We start from the raw sequence: 17318 nt of genomic DNA, 5'->3' as shown, positions 1-17318 counted from the left end.
CTTACCATTTTTTATGTATTTTTATGTATGTACAATGTATTTTTATGTATGAGTATAATTTATGTTGTACATTTTCTGATGATTTTGTTTTTGAGTTTGGTAGGTTTTTTGCTAAAATTATTGTTATAAATTAAAATGAAATATTTGGGAATGTTGAGTTTGCATACCCAACGTTTCCAAAGAAAGAGTTTGTTGTTTCTTTTGGGCTTTTTAAGGATTTGTTTAACAAATATAAAATACAATTAATTTGTGTATGAATAATTTATTTTTATGATAATGTACAAATAGATATACTGATATAACTCAAAATGGTAACAATTTATTTTGACTTAAAGAAGTGCTTTGATCTAATACATAATTTTTTTAATTTAAAAACAGATAACTGTAGAAATAACTGTATTGTACTCTACAGATTTCATTTCTTTTTATTATTTCATGTAAAAAGTAATGCAAGCAGAATTGAATTGATATTCATAGATATGTAATGATGTAACTCTCACACTTAATAACTTAATATAAATTGTTAAATTACACTTCCAATTCATTTAATATATTATTACCAATATGATTTTACATGAACATGTAAGTACAATAAAATGGTCATATTAAATAATATTACAAAATATATACATTAAATAACAATAATTATATGATTTAAAATAAAATAATATTTATTACGCCTTTAAATATCTTTCTTAAATAAAACATCTGGATGGTAACAATGAAAACCACTTCGTGAGCAATGATAAAAAGTAAGATAAAAATCAAGGTTGTTGGTAACGAAGCACCAGGTAAATTCCCTGTAACAAAAAAAATAAATAATTAATGATAAAAATAATCAAACATGTTTTTTGTTCTGTATGCCATTTTTTAATTAAGCTAAATGCTAAATAAAATTGTAATGTAATATGAATAACAATATGTAGCATTATGATAATACGAGGGCTGTCCAGAAAGTAACTTACATTTTGAAATAAAAATCAACCAAATAAAAAAAATAAATTTTATATACATTTGAAAGGAACAATCTTAAACTGTTTTTCTACACAGTTGCCATTTAAATTGAGGCACTTATCATAACGATGCACAAGCTTTTAAATTCCTTCTCTGTAGAAATCTGCCGCCTTAGATTTTTGGCACTCATCTTGCACAAAACTTGTGATAAACAAGCTTCACCGATACAATTTCATGCTATAAACTTCGTGAAATTTGGGGGAAATGAAGCAAGAGTTTCATAATCGTAATGCGGTGATTTTCACAAATTTTATCGTTGATTTTCATTGTCAGTTAACAAGTCACAAGGCTAAGCCGACCACTGCGGTCCTCATCATGAACCATTTTTAAACTGAATGCACCACTGCCTCACTCAACCATCTCTCATTATTCCATCTCCGTACACCTCATACACCTACACCTCCTTATTCCACCTCCGTACACCGATGAATTTCAATTGGTTTGAGGTATTTTGCCACTAAAAACCTAATCACTGAACGCACTCACAACTCGCGGGATTTTCTGTTGAAGCGCAAATTTAAATAATTCAGAACGAATAAAATGCAAAAATCACAATCCACACACTAGGAGACAGCTTGATGCGTAATGAGTGTAGAAACTTTTAGATGCCAAGATGGCGGCTCTATCCCCACTCATCTGCACGCTATGCACAAACGTAAGTTACTTTTATGACCGTCCTCGTATTACAATAAATATATTAACTACTATAATTAATGTATAGTAATTATAGATCTTGCTTCTTTTCCATGCACGATGCATTGAACATGCTTGGTCTGTTGATATTTTGTATTATATGTAATATATATATATAACTCTCCTACAACAGTGGTGCTGCGGCCCCGCCACTCGCAGGCTTCTATAAAAAAGCGAACAGCAAAAACAGTTTCAATTAGTCGCCGAACACCGTCTGGGGAAGAAGCAAAAGAAGAAGTTCCTTGGCCGGCTCAACGTGGGACTTCCCACCGGATGCCAACATTCCTGCCGGAGCAACAGGTCTGGCCGGCCGAGGAAGCCGCTGGGCACGGACGCTACCTTCCCGCCTAAGCTCGCTGGGCTTGAAGCCCGGCTGGCTTCCAATCTCGCGGAAAAACACCATCCAATAAAACCTTACTGAACGCCGACAATACTTTTATCAGGAACTTCGTTGTCGTCACCGTCACAACCTCATCCGGAATATCATCCAAGCCCTGACTTTTCCTCTTGCTCGTTTTCATTACAGAACAAAACAATTTCTCTTGTGTAAAAAGTGAAATTTCCACAGCCGCAATTTCCTCTCCCTCTGCTTGTTGCCTTCTCGAAAACAATTTCATCAAACTCCTCTGTATCTTATCACTTGATATAGCACCGGCAGCCTCCGTCTAAACTTTCCACTAACAATGCGAAAGGCATCTCCTGACACATTTTTATCTAACTGATCGCAGAGAGCCCTCCACTTTTCTCTCTTGCTATTCATTATGCCATCTTTATACCGCCTTTTCATTAACTTAAGTACTTTTTTTGCTTCCTCCATCTCCTCAACTCTTCCTCTTCGGTTAGTACGCTGCAATCGCCTACAAGCCCGTATGCACTCCAGCCTGGCCACAGTTACCTGGGGAGACCACCAATAGACACCTTTTCTATGGGAGCTCTTCCTCCCATAGAAAGTGTCCACAGGCCTTCACCACTACCTCCGTAAATAACTCCGGAGTAATCTCTTCCGTATGTCCAATTCTTTATTTTATGACCTATTACTTCCAGTAATCCCCGTTCACTTACAGCTCTCCTGGTGGACTTTACCTCACCCAACGACCACGAGGCACAAACCTCTATGGAAAGTTTCAAGTCTACATTAGAGTACTGTCCTGGTGGGGAGAATGAATTACCAGACCTGTTGTCAAGAGAACCAGCAGAAGAAGAAAACGCTACAACGGTGCAGGAAGAAGATAGACTACAACCAAGTGAACGCGGCCAAGAAGAGAGTGGAGCGGTTATATCTCGACTGCAAGAAGTCGTCGTCACTTCTTTTCTCCAACGGATTCAGGAGGCACAAGAAGCCGATCCAGACTACCAACGATTACGCCAGGATCCAAATTCGGCCTCAGGCACTCATCTCAGAGTGGACAAAGATGGCATCGTATGGACAGTACGTAACACTAGGGCAGGACCCCAACCAGTGGGAGTGCACGTCCGTAACCAGTGGGAGTAACCGATCGTCTGTCATACAACACTTCCACAACGCTCCAGAAGCCGGTCACCCCAGAGCAGAAGAGACTTGGCGGGCGATCCACCAATACTACGATTGGCAGGGCCTTACGAAGGACGTTCGGCAGTACACCCGGCAGTGCCGTACATGCGCCTGCTACAAACGAGGGCAAACCGTCCACCAGACAATCAGCGACCTATATATATATATATATATATATATATATATATATAATAATTTTGTAAACAGCAAACACATTAAAGTATTGATATTTACTAGCATGAAAGTGGGTTTATTATTTTCACATTACGATTCTGTTTATTTAAAACATTAAAAGAATACTTTCATTGTTAGTTTTAAACTTTACTCATTGTGAACGGTAATATTGATTACGTTTTCTCTTTGAGAGCAATTAAACGTCATAAGGAAGAGAAGTATTTACACAAGTCGTACAAGTTTTCTTCAGATGCATACAATAAAGATTGTCTGATTACAGGGACAACTACTTCACAGCTTACAAAAAGGAAAAATAATTATTATTATAATAATTTTATCATTCATGCTGGAGGTGACATGGGGGATTCATTAGTAATGAACTCTAAATTTACCCGATTCTGGTACAACATCTAGGAATTATCACAATCAAATTAATTTTGAAAATTTCATACATTTGATCGAAACTTAGTTAATACCAGATTTATTGTATAATTACATTATCGTTGTTGTTAATGCCCCATTACATGTTATTAAGAATGTAGAGACCTCCAGTTCCAATTCTAGAAAAAAAGAAATTACAAACTGGCTGAAAGAAAAAACTATTTTACGATCGCTTGTTGAAGCGAGAACTGTATGTATTAATACATATCAGCACTTTTGGGCAGGTTAGTAAAATTTACTCAGACACTTAATTTTCAACGTTCGCAAGAACCCGCACAATCACAATGATCGTGCGGGTTTTTTGTATAACCAATGTGTCAATAGTTTGTCGCTAGAGTACAGTATGTTTGTTAAGTCAGAAGAGGTTTTGTTAACAGTCCGTGGTAAGTTTTACAATTTAAAAATATTTAATTTGTTTTTAATAATAATTTTAGCCTAAAAAACCTTACTTAAACTATCTAATGTAATACCAAATTGATTTCTTGCATTTGGATGAAATTATTTTGCTTGAAATTATGACCATCATTTTCGTGCTAGTTAGGACTATATTTACAGAAGTATGGTTGTGTTTTATATCATCCTTTTGAGTTAGGTCTTTTAAAGTGAATGGAAAGCATTAATTTGTAACTTCATAGATTTAATAACGAAAAAATTCATAATTTAAATGACAGTAGTTTATAAATAGCTAAATACGTGTAATTATTTATTTATTTATATTAGTTTATTTTAGTTTAGTTTAAAGTCAAAGTTACCAATCTCTCCGAATTTCAGTTATAGCTAATAATTATGAATTATTTATTTAATGGCCAGCAGTGTACTTTACTGAAAGACTGTACTTATTCTCAACATGTTTTGAATAATATATATGCAGTAATTTGATAAAATATATAGATACGTTAAGAGTTAAGTAAATGTTTTATTAGTGATATTCTCTATTCTGTAATTTGGTTTTTTATATTATTCAATCAGTTTTTGTGTGGAAAAATTATTTTTTCACCAGATCCATCAATACAGCAACCTCTGCCACAGCAGCCATCAGAACAACCACCAGCTTAAACAAGTTCAATTCATACTCTTCATAGGCCAATATGGAAGCAGAAGAAAGAGTATACAGAAAAATTTCACCCTCAGGAAATTATTCTTATTTTTTAAACAAGGCCATTCTCATTACGTTGCCATACTTCAGAAGGCAGTTTTACTAATTATAACTTCATTTCTTTTGTTTACTTGACCTTAATTGTTTACCTTACTCGAAAAAATATTTCTCTGATGAATTTTTTTGGATTGGCTGCAAAATACACAAATATGTATTCAGTTGCAACTAAGGGCAAATCCCTAGAAACTAATAGTGTGGAGTTAAAAAAATTCTTTGGCATTAATGTAATAATAGGTGCTACTGGATATCCAAGGTTAGCAATGTATTGGCAGCAAGGCTATGCTTTTGCCATTCATAGCTGAGAATATGTTGTGGGATAGGTTCTAGCTTTAAGAATGAATTTACGTTTTGTGGATATAGTTCATGTTTCACAAGAGTGAAAAAAAAGTTGTGGAAAGTTCAGCCTGTTATTGACAGTGTCAGAAATATATATCTTTCAATTCCTCAGAATAAAGTTAATTTTTCAATTGATGAGAAAATGATCCCCTTTTCTGGAAAGTGCCCAATTAGGCAATTTGTTAAAAATAAACCATGACCTGTTGGTTTAAAAAATTACATGATTACAAGTGCCACAGGGATATTATTAGATTTTGAGATCTATCAAGGCATAACCATTTATTTAACAAATAAATAATTTTGTTATGTGCCATCTGTTGTGTTGCCCTGAGCAGAGACCATTCCAGTTGGAAGTTTTGTCTACTTTGACAGATTTTTCACAACAATACCAATACTTGAAAAACTGTCTGTTTGGGCATAAAGGCAACTGGAGCAATCATGGCAAATAGAGTGAGAAGTCATGTTAAACTCCAACAACAGCAAAATTCAAAATTGAAAAGAGGCAAGTCCATTCAGCATGTCAGATCTGATGAAGTGGACCATAAAAATGTTCTAATGGCTTCAAAATGTAGTAGTGTTGAACCTCAAGAACAAATTAAGAAATGGTCAAAAAAGAAAAAAAATATATTACTATTACTTCCCTATCCACTGTATTACATTAAAATCGATGCAGGGTGGGACCAGTTGATGGCGTTGTACAGGATATGGTTCCACACATGAAAATGGACCCTGAAAGTGATTCTGCATTTCATTGATCTGGCAACTGTTAACAGCTGGCTGCAGTACAAAGAATCTGCTAAGAAAAATAAACTTTGACGTAAAGATACAATGGATCTTTTAAAGTTTCGACACAGCTTGCTGAAGCACTGCTGGCAAGCCCTGGTTGGCTTAGAAGAAATACCGAAGATTCAGACACAGATGAAACTCCACCTGCAACAAAACAGTCTAAATATTACAACCCCCCACTCCAGTTCCCTGTAATGACAAAAGGTATGACGGGTATGATCACTTCCCAACTGTAGATGATATTACATCTCCAAGAATTTGGCAGGCTGGAAAATTGCAAAAGCAGAACAAAACCTCAATGTGAGAAGTACAATGTATACCTCTGTCTTCTTAAATACCAAAACTCTTTTAAAGCTTTCCATAAAAAGTGAAAATGTATTTTATTTTTATTATATGATCTACTTTATTAGGCTATCATTTACAATTTTTGATTTTTGAAACAAACTTTTTTGTTTTCAAATAAAATAAATGGCAATTATGTTAATTTTGATTATTAATTGGCTTTTTGCGATAATGTTACTTTACAATTAATTTTTTTATAAATTTGTATTCTGTGTAAACTGAATTTTAATTTTTGATTTATGTTTTATTCTGAAAAATAATTTTTGTTAATAAGATTTTTTTTTTATCAATATTATTTTTTATATGTAATATATTAAACATCCAGTAATGCATAACTACTATAATTATTTTTGTTGACAATTAAGTATTTTTATTTCAGTGTGTGACTGTTTTATAAATTAAAGTAAGGTATAATTTTTTTATTTATTTTTAGCACATGCTCACTTTACTCTGTATAATCCTAACCAGCACAATCATGCTGGTTAGAATTTTTACTTATTTTGTAAACAAAACCCAACCAGCATGATTGTGCTGGTCGCTTTTCATGGAAACTAGATCGAAAAATTTTTTTCTATTATTTTTTTGTTTTTCAGAGGTAGACGTAGGATAAAGAACATTAAAAAGTTGTGAAGAAATTACTAAAAACGTTTTCAAAGTGGAAAGGGTTAAGGTCAATCTATATACTTTTAAAATATCTGTTACTGTACTAACCATATCAATAAATCAACAAAAATATATGATAAAATTAAAATTAATCAAATATTACTTAATTACTATTTAGAGTAATAGAATAATAACTGTATGGAATACACTTATAAACTATCATTAATTGTGTTATTAATTACAATGTTGTACATAGGTAACAGGAAACATCAAAAAACTTCTTTTCTGAAACTAAATCCAAACTGGTCACATTTCAGCCTTAATATCCTGGCAAGCTGTGGAGGTCCACAATAAAATACTGTCACTTTGCCTTTCTTTTGATCTAATAACTGTTTGAAGACTTTATCCCAATTAGGTCGACCAGCATTTGTTCTTGTTTTCAAACCAGTTATTAAATCTCGCTTTTCCTAAAGAAACAGATAAATTATTTCAATATTAATAATTTATTAAGTAAATTTGTTTTAAAAATTATTACATTCTGAATAACAGCTATTAGAATTTGCTTTATCATTACAATGAAAAGAAGTTTATAATAATTTCTAAATTAATTGTTTAAATGTGTGGAATTTCTAAGAATCTATATTCATAGTTAGTTCAATTAATTTTATATTTCAACCTTTTCATTTTAATTACAGAAAAATCTAAAACTTTTTCAATCTAAAAATCAGCATATACAAAAGAGAAACATGAGTAGTGACTCTTGATTCTTGATAGAATGCAATTGCATTCTCTCCAGCAAAGCTAGATCTAAGATACGTGTATAAAACAAATGCTTAATGTTAAGTGAAAATATTTTTAATTAACTAGTACGTGCTCACAAGTGACAAGTCACGCCTAAAAACAACAAAGCTCTTTTCTTGTTATGAATAACAAGCCCACTTGGAAATGTAACAAGGAAAGTGGGGAGTGAAGTGGTTTCTTTCTTACTTCTTCACAGAGTCGAACACACTATTCAATATAAGCATGCCAGTTTTACTGCACAGATGATTTTCAGTGCAAGAAGTGATTCCTCTTTGCTGCCCAAATAAACTTGCATCTGGCCATACCACAGATGCTTTATTTGCATCACAAATCATAAGAAATATAAGAAGATTAAAAATAAGCATCAAGAGCACATTTGAAAGAAAATTGTTGAGAACCTGATTTAAGAAATTATGAAACTATTTTAGAATTTTCATTCAAGTCTTAAAAAAATGATGAATTATTATTAATAATTAGCATAAATAATAACTAACTACCTTTTCATGAAGTAAGTCAAGTGCAAGTTGAAGACCAACTGCTTTCATATCAGTTTTTTGTAATGCTGATGTAATATACATGTGCATTTCAAGGAATCTTTCCATAGCACCACCAAGTTCTGCTTGCTCTATTTCTAACTGTGACAACAGATTAACAAACCATTCAAAGGATCGTTGGTCTCGATTAATCCAAAAGAAATCCACCTGTAAAAACAAGATAATACTGAAAAGATTTTACTGATAATCTGAAAGGTTACTAAAATTTTTATCTTTGTAAATTCATCATTACATATCCTTCTCAGAAGTATTGTATTTTCTGATCATTTCCTGTAAAAACATCTTTGCTTTTTTTTCAAAATTTATGTTGTTATTTAGTATTTGATTGGAACTCATTACAATTTTTTACCTGTAACAATATTCAGGAAAGGTAAATTAATGAAGACAGACTTTGAAGGGAATCATATTCTAAATCAAGTGCAAGTTGAAGACCAACTGCTTTCATATCAGTTTTTTGTAATGCTGATGTAATATACATGTGCATTTCAAGGAATCTTTCCATAGCACCACCAAGTTCTGCTTGCTCTATTTCTAACTGTGACAACAGATTAACAAACCATTCAAAGGATCGTTGGTCTCGATTAATCCAAAAGAAATCCACCTGTAAAAACAAGATAATACTGAAAAGATTTTACTGATAATCTGAAAGGTTACTAAAATTTTTATCTTTGTAAATTCATCATTACATATCCTTCTCAGAAGTATTGTATTTTCTGATCATTTCCTGTAAAAACATCTTTGCTTTTTTTTCAAAATTTATGTTGTTATTTAGTATTTGATTGGAACTCATTACAATTTTTTACCTGTAACAATATTCAGGAAAGGTAAATTAATGAAGACAGACTTTGAAGGGAATCATATTCTAAATCTTCGTAAGAAAAATGAGTTATCTATAAATATTAGGATTGTCAATTTTTATTTTTAAATGAATATCTTGTGTAATTTCGTTATAGCTTATTCCTAAATTTTTTGGATGTATTTTGTATTGGGACTAATACAACAAAAAATCTGGAATATATATTTAATTACATAATTATAATTGTAATTACTTATTTAATCATTTTAGCAACTACAGACACAACTTCAGGTTAATTCAATTATTGTTACTTATGAAAGATGAATTTTATGGCATATGAAAAATGCAACTCAGATGAAAGGCAGAGACTTATAATAATGTATAAAGTAATTTTAATTATAATATTATGTAATTGTAAATATATATATTGTCAGAAGACCGATATAACTGGCCTGAGTAATGGATTCCTACCAATTATTATGAAAGTAGTAGAAAATAAAATAATAGTAAGAATCCAGAAAGGAACAATAAAAGAAACCCTTTTTTTATTAAAGCTAACAGGTCTGTTGAACAATCGTCTTTTGTTAGACTTCCTGCTGTCAAACAATGAACACCATCAGAAGAGACCAGGTTTGGAATTCATAGGAAAAAAAGGCCTTGGTCTTCGTTCTCATGCCTTGACTTGGGTTCGTTTCGGCAGGTAAAGAAGTATAAATATCCCTAGAAGTATAAATATCCCTGAGAAGAAAAGAAAATGGGCAAGATAGCCTATTGAGACGTTATGTTGTCAGTCCCACAAGGGCAGTTCTGCAAGGAGAGGCTGCAAGTTGTGTGAGTTCGGCAGAGTTCTGTGAACCAGTCCAGCGAGATGTTACGACGATAATTCAGTGAGGAGAGTATGCGAGAGCATTCTACGGGGAGGACAGCTGAGGGAGTGAATTTCTGGTGTGAATTAAATAAGATACAATTAAGCTGATGACATGGAGAATTCCAATAAACTGAAATTATAAACATTCTATTTTTTATAAACAATTATAACATTCTAAATTGACAATCTCTCAATATTCTGATTGAGCTGCAAACACATGACATTATATATATATATATATATTGTAGATTATAATGTTTAACATTTTACAACCTTTTTTAACTGCTGAAGACTGAGATAACCACTGAAACTGTTATTTTTACTTAAAAAATTAATATAAGTTAAGATTTTTAGTTTACTATTTTATTTTTTGTCTATTTAATACATATTTGTATATTATTTATATTTTAGGTTTTAAATAATAAAATAAATAAGCAGTGGTATGAAGAAGAAAAAAATGACATGTTTAATAAAATTGCATGTATTTATCAGAAATAAGATTTAAATTAAATGGAACCAAGTTTTTTACAAAATATAACACGTATTTTTTAATTGTACAACCAGTAGTTTTTTTAATTATTTTTTATAGTAGAACCAGTAGAACTTAAAATCTACAAAAACTTCCCAAAAATTCAGACCAGGATGAAATTTTGCACTGTCATTCTTTACAAAGTCTAGAACCATAAACTAACTAGCTGAATTAAATTTAAAAGGGTTTGCCATTATTATTAACAAATTAATAAAGAAAATTTCATTTTTCGTGTATATGTTTGTTAATTTTGCTTACAGATTAATTTAGAAACCATAATACGAAAGCTGAAAAAATTTTACATAAGTTTCATACCGAGATATTTTTCTATGAGCAAAAATAAGCGCATTAGCAAATTTTGCAATACTAACACTTTTTACATCAATTTTCAATTGTTAATAGCCTTCAAGAGGGGGAAAAGTACGCACCTGTTCCTATCACTTTCTACTACATTTTAACTACACACACCTGTTTCATGTTCAAATGAGGTTAGACTATAATATGACATACTACCTTGAAATATCTTATGATATTAAATTTCACATTAATTTTAAGTCTGTATAACGAAAAATGAGCCAAATTTTTATAATTTATTAAAAATTATTCAAAATTGCAATTTTAAATGTCTGTAAAATGTATTTGCAAAATGCCTGCAAAACAATAGTGTCTTTGAAAAATAGTGTTTTCTTTACAATCAGCATTTAAAACTACTTGCAAGGTGTTGAAAGTTTTTTTTGGAATAAATTTAGTGATGACAAACATACACTACCCTAGATTGAGTGTGTATTGGTCGACACTATTAGTACTTCACTCTAACTAGAGTGAAGTAATTGCTGATGTAATAGCTGTAAATTGATTTGAAGAGATTAGGCAATATTTACATTTTGTAAGTAACAAACAAATTAGGGAAGATGATGGAAATAGACAATTTCACAAGGGATAAAATGCTAGCGATCGATGAAATGATGGTGGTTTTCAAAGGTCATCAAGGTGCTAAACAGTTTATAAAGAATAAACCTAAGAAATGGGGCTTTAAAATTTGTTTTTGTGCCAGTAGAAATGATTGTTTTCAGCTGTAGGGAGGAAAGAAACAGGGTGTAACTACCCTAGGCCCAATTGCTGATATGGTTGAAAGATAGTGTCATGACATCAAAAACAACAATGATAAATTATTCACAATTGAATGGATAATTTCTTTGTAACACTGTCCCAGGAAGTTGAAAGAAGATATATGCCATAAATAAAGAAAGATATATGCCAGAAGATAAATGATATATGCCATAGGAACTGAGACAACAGGATCAAAGATGCAGCCAAGCAAACGGTACCAGCTATATAACATCAAGTGACAATATCACTATACTAAGATGGATACAAATAATAGAGAGGTACATACTGCTTCTACTTATGCTGAAGCAGTGCCATAAAGTATAGCAAAACAGTATGACAAGAAGACCAAAATTATTGTGACAATTATACATGTCCCTATGCTATCTCTGAGCATAAATCCTTTATGGGAGGAGTTGATATGGCTGACAGGATGACTATACATTATCCACATGGTCTAAAGTCAAAGAAGTGGTATCTAAGAGTACTTTTTCATCTCCTCAACATTGCTCTTGTGAACAACTGACTCAGAGAGTCAGTAGATGACAAAATTGATTTGCTGACATACAAATCATCTGTTGCAAACACTCTTATTCTCAAAAAGACAAATGAAGAAAAAGAGGGAAAGGTCTTCATTAGTTTCTCCAGGCATCCCATCCAGGCGTCCCATCCAGGCAGGGGTCACACCTGCCTTGTGACACTTCCAAAGAAGAAAGTGGCTGCTAATTTGATCTCAGAGTTGAGATATGATAACGTTGGCCAGTGGCCGCTGAAAGTGGAAAACACCAGAGAACAATGTTGCCGCTCTGAAGATTGTAAGAGGAAAACATGGTTCAAGTGCAAGAAATGTGATCTACATGTTTGACCAGATTGTATGGAGTCATTTCATAGCAAATAGGGATGTTTCATTACTGTTTCCTAGAATCTAAGAGTTATTTTTCAATTTTAGAACTGAAGTTTTACATAAAAATTGAATATTTTTTTACCTAAAACATACATTTTCCCAAATAATTACCTAATTCACATTTGTTTTTAATTTTAGCTGTAATATATTGTAGTTGTAGTAAATGTTTAGCTATAGTTTCATGTTACATTTAAAAAAAATGAAATGTAAAAAAAATCTTTGAACTTTTTTTTATATTTCTTATAGCATGGAGTTGTCATATGATGTGTCCACCATTTTGTAAAAAAAAAATTGTTTGTATCAAGGTGGCAATAATCAGAAAATCAGATTTTTATTTCAACTATTTCATAATTAATCACACGCACGCACACATACACAAAGAATTACCTTTCGTAAATGCATAACTGTCGGTGGAATCTGACTTGCCCAGGTGTGTTTACAGTTAGGACATGTATGCCGTGCCTTCCAATATCGATGCATAATTGACTGTAATATTGAAGCAAATGGAGTAACTCCAATTCCAGTAGCTATAAGTACAGCATGCTGTGCTCTAAATATATGACTTGATGGGGCACCATATGGACCATCAAGGAAGATCTGAAATAATTTTATTGAATATGTTATTTAATTTTAAGTTAATATTACATCACAAACTATTTCAGTTTTCATATTAATAAATTCTTTTGAATTTACATGAATCGCATATAAAAATTACTTAAAAAATTAGAAAATTAATGAAAATGTTTAATATAATGTATAAAGTTTATTGCTAAAAATTAAAAAAATATATTCTTTTATGAATAAAATTAATTCTAACATACAAAATAAATCCTTCATCCACCATAATAGAGTTTTTATCATCCACAAAATAATAGAAGCCATTTTTCTACAGCAAAAAATAGTTTTATTCCAGAGATGTTAAAATGTGTGTAATATGTTAATGAAAATTGTTACGTGTCAACATTTTTTGCAGAAACTTGGATCAAATTGTTTTTATTTTCATGTATATCATTTTATATTTGTAGTCTCAGGTACATCTAAAATCTTTATGTATAATATTAATGGCTTATATTGTAGCATACATTTAATAAAATTATTACTCATTTTTAGTTGTCTGTAAAAGTAAATTTAGTTTAATTTACCTGAAATTATGATACAGAATTTTGAAGTTTACTTTAAAATACAATTGAATAAAATGTGATTAATTAAAACTGATATTGACAATTCATTTTCATGTTATTACCAACCAACTGTGGCCAGTCAAGTATTCAGTTATTAAATGTATATCAGTAATTTATAACTTATCTCGCTTTGAATGTTTTATAAACACCAAAAATCCAGATATTTCATTCACTAGTATTTTGCTGGTGGAAATATTATCTTGCAATAACCCAAACAATGGAAATTACCTTCTCTAATATCCAACAAAAGTTTATTTAAAGCAGCATAAAATACTATTTTATTTAAAACTTCTTATTTCCTAACACTTGAAATCTAAATTTAATGTAGTACACCATTAATGGGAAGAGCCCTTATATTATTGTAAATAGTTCTTTGTTCTATATATATTTATATTACATGTTTATACTTTTAAGAAAATAATACATATCTCTTAATTTTTATAATTCATTTCATAAATTAATAATAATTTATATTCCCTTGTTACTTTGTTTTGATCTTTTGCCATACAGATTGGCAAATTTCCTGTATATTATGATCTAAATCATACAGAACTGTGGATATTATCTAAACATATCTGTACAACTATGAACAAATCTTGGTAATACAGCAAAAAATTTAAATGTAGTAATAATGAAAATATCTATAAAATACAACTCTTATAAACAGACAAATACAACTTATGTCTTAATTTGTAAAAAATAATCTATCATTATTATACATGGAATTATAATAAGCACCATAATAATTACCTCTAATGGTTTTCCGACTGGATAATTAATGGGTGTGTGTGGAGAATTTGAAGACATTTGAGGAGAGTTATTACTGCTTGTCAAACCTTCTTCTACATTGTTTCTGTTTGTATTATTATTTCCCAATAAGCCACTAGCCTAAAATACAAACAAATACTATCCATAACTCTTTTTTGCAAAAAGATTATTTCTACTTTACTAAATTTTTTTGTTACTAATTAATTAATTAAGTTATTATTAATAACATTACACTAATGTGCAGTTGTGTAGCTAAAATAGGAGAAAACATTTATTGCTAACACTTCTGAAGAAAATAACATGTATCTAAAAATACAGATAAGATAAACACAAATTATTTTATTTACTACAGATTATGTTTCTTTTTTGATGTATCAAAGTTTTTTTATTTGCTAAATTTAAGAAGATTTTGAATGTAAAGTTCACCCTTCTTATTCATGGTGAATGTGTTAATTGAATGTGTTAATTGAATCATAATGTAGACATATTTCCATTAAAGCTACTCATTATGATGTGAAATAAAAGCTGTATGTATTTTATACATATCTTTGCATTAAAGGATGGTTTTACTATAGCCGATGTTATTTGCAGCTACTTAGCCAGGGGTAGGTCCAGGAGTGACTCTAAAACTGGAAGAGGAGGTTAAAAAAGTTTCAGTTATAAATAATACTCATTTGTAAGTCATTCGAAAAAACAAATTATATTAAAATGTAAAATTTAATTTTGTTTTTTTAAATGACTATCATTTTTACATGACAATTTACTAATTTCTTCTTTAAAGAAAAATTGGGAATGTTACTGATCTATACTGAAATAAGTTTTTCATATTTAATTGAAATTATTTGTTATAAGTATATGATTGAAATATCGGAGCTTTATGAGTAACCATCAAGTAATTATTTTGATAATCTATGAAGCCAGTATAAGTATTATGAATAACTAGCATCATTCCATGTAGTTGATACTCTAAAATAACATTTGCAAGAAAAGTTTGCAATATTAATAATTACTTTCTGCGTTTCAAATTCTGCTGAGTTATGCTAAGCTGGAAGAGTAGAAGTAGAAGTGCCTATAGGTCTTTCAAATCACTATAATAAAATGTATTCCTGTTCTCTTATTTAAGTAGAATATTTAATCTGGAAGGAGCAAGTGAAACATTTAAAATCAGATAAAAAGTTTTTGAAAGCCTCATGTTTTTCAAATATATGGAGGCTTCTCAAAATTGTGACTAAATAATTTACATTTCTCTTCTCACCATGTCTAGTATTGACAGATAATTTTCAAAAATGAAAGCAAGAAATGGAACTGGATGTGAAAGATTTCCTTTACTTGTTCTTGCTCAGTTCATTGAGAAATTTACAAACCTCAGAACATATAATTCATACAACAGCAAGGAAAGTAATTTGATGGCTGTTATTGTTAGTGAAAAAACTGTACTGTTCATATAAAGAATGTTTACATTTACAAAAAATTTTCTGGGTAAACAGTTGTCAATACTAGAATAAATAATTTATTATGTATGTATTTATACACTTTTTATTAAAAAAAAAATGAATTTGTTATAATTACATTTCAAAGTTAATTTAATATATTTTAAAATATATTAGAAATTAGATTCCATCCTTTTGTTAGAATCCATCCCTCTGTTTGACTATGTGCTGTTTTATATGTATAACATAGCCAGGTAACAGCTTAGGTAACACTGCCAAGGAGTCTCTATGAATATTATTTATAATAAAGGATGAGTTTTCTTGCTCCTTCAGAAGGATACACAGGATAATGATGATTAATAGAATTTCTAGATGTAAGAAACAAAATTAGTATATCATCATATCAGTGATAACCTGTAAGAGCACTATCGTAAATTTGTAGTGAATTGTCTTATTAAACAAATTCAAAAGTGATATAGCTAGCTGATAAAACTGGATAATTATTACTAACAAAGAATAGAAGTATAGCCAGTGCACTTCTGTTGAATTATAGTTTATGTTTATTTCATAGTATCACCTTCAAGAACTAATATACAGCTTACTAGAATTTGGAGTACATTTACGTAAAAATTAAGAAATAGAAACAGTGCAATATGAAGAGTTGTGAGAGGTGATGAAATAGGTTTATTTATAGTAGTATGAGTGATATGGTATACCCTAATTGTTTCATAGACACATCCATATCTACTTTCTGCAATTTATTTCATTTATTTACAAAGCAACATCATAAATAAAGAAGAAAGATTGATTAGTTATTAAAAAGATTAATAAAACTAAATAATTAAAATTGTAATTGAAAATATATGTATAAACTCTGTTGCATACATTATTACACCCAGTGAAATATTAAAAATTATTTAAAGACTTTGAGATGTTTTTTTTGGTTTATGGAAATGTTAAGTATTTTGCATGATTACTCTTCAAACACAAGCAAACTTTCCCGTGAATTCAACTAGAAAATTGATTAAAATCTGCCAATTACTTAAGTAGTAAATGAAAGTATAACTAAATTGAATCTTTTTTTAAAGTATGTTTTTCTCAAACTTTCCCTTTTTTTAAACTTTCAATACAGATTTTTTGTTAAATGGAACATTTATTTATGTTATAAAAAATAGAGTCATTAAAATTTAGTAACTGTAAAAGTGTATTATTTTTAATATGCTTGCTATTATAATTTAAAAGAAAGTCAATAGATCAAGAATGCATCTTTTTATGAGTTTTAGTCAAAGTAAAAATAGTTTAAG

At 30.4% G+C, this 17318-nt stretch overlaps 1 protein-coding gene across 1 annotated transcript in view; it reads right to left on the bottom strand.

Moving 5' to 3' along the window:
- Positions 1–264: 264 nt before the first annotated feature.
- The window catches only part of Nox (NADPH oxidase), a 705004-nt gene continuing 687950 nt past the window's right edge, over positions 265–17318 (bottom strand). The window contains exons 17-21 of the mRNA XM_075361037.1: positions 14567–14704; positions 13023–13232; positions 8375–8578; positions 7319–7543; positions 265–800 (exon numbers count right to left, since the gene is read on the bottom strand). Of these exons, the coding sequence (XP_075217152.1) occupies positions 7346–7543; positions 8375–8578; positions 13023–13232; positions 14567–14704 (750 nt within the window). The 3' untranslated portion in view covers positions 265–800; positions 7319–7345. The remainder of the gene's footprint in view (positions 801–7318; positions 7544–8374; positions 8579–13022; positions 13233–14566; positions 14705–17318) is intronic.

Source organism: Lycorma delicatula, chromosome 3 (assembly GCF_047948215.1).
Source record: "Lycorma delicatula isolate Av1 chromosome 3, ASM4794821v1, whole genome shotgun sequence".
Taxonomy (NCBI): Eukaryota; Metazoa; Arthropoda; class Insecta; order Hemiptera; family Fulgoridae; genus Lycorma; species Lycorma delicatula.
Note: the sequence above shows the minus strand (reverse complement) of the source record. Positions and strands in the feature narration are given on the sequence as shown.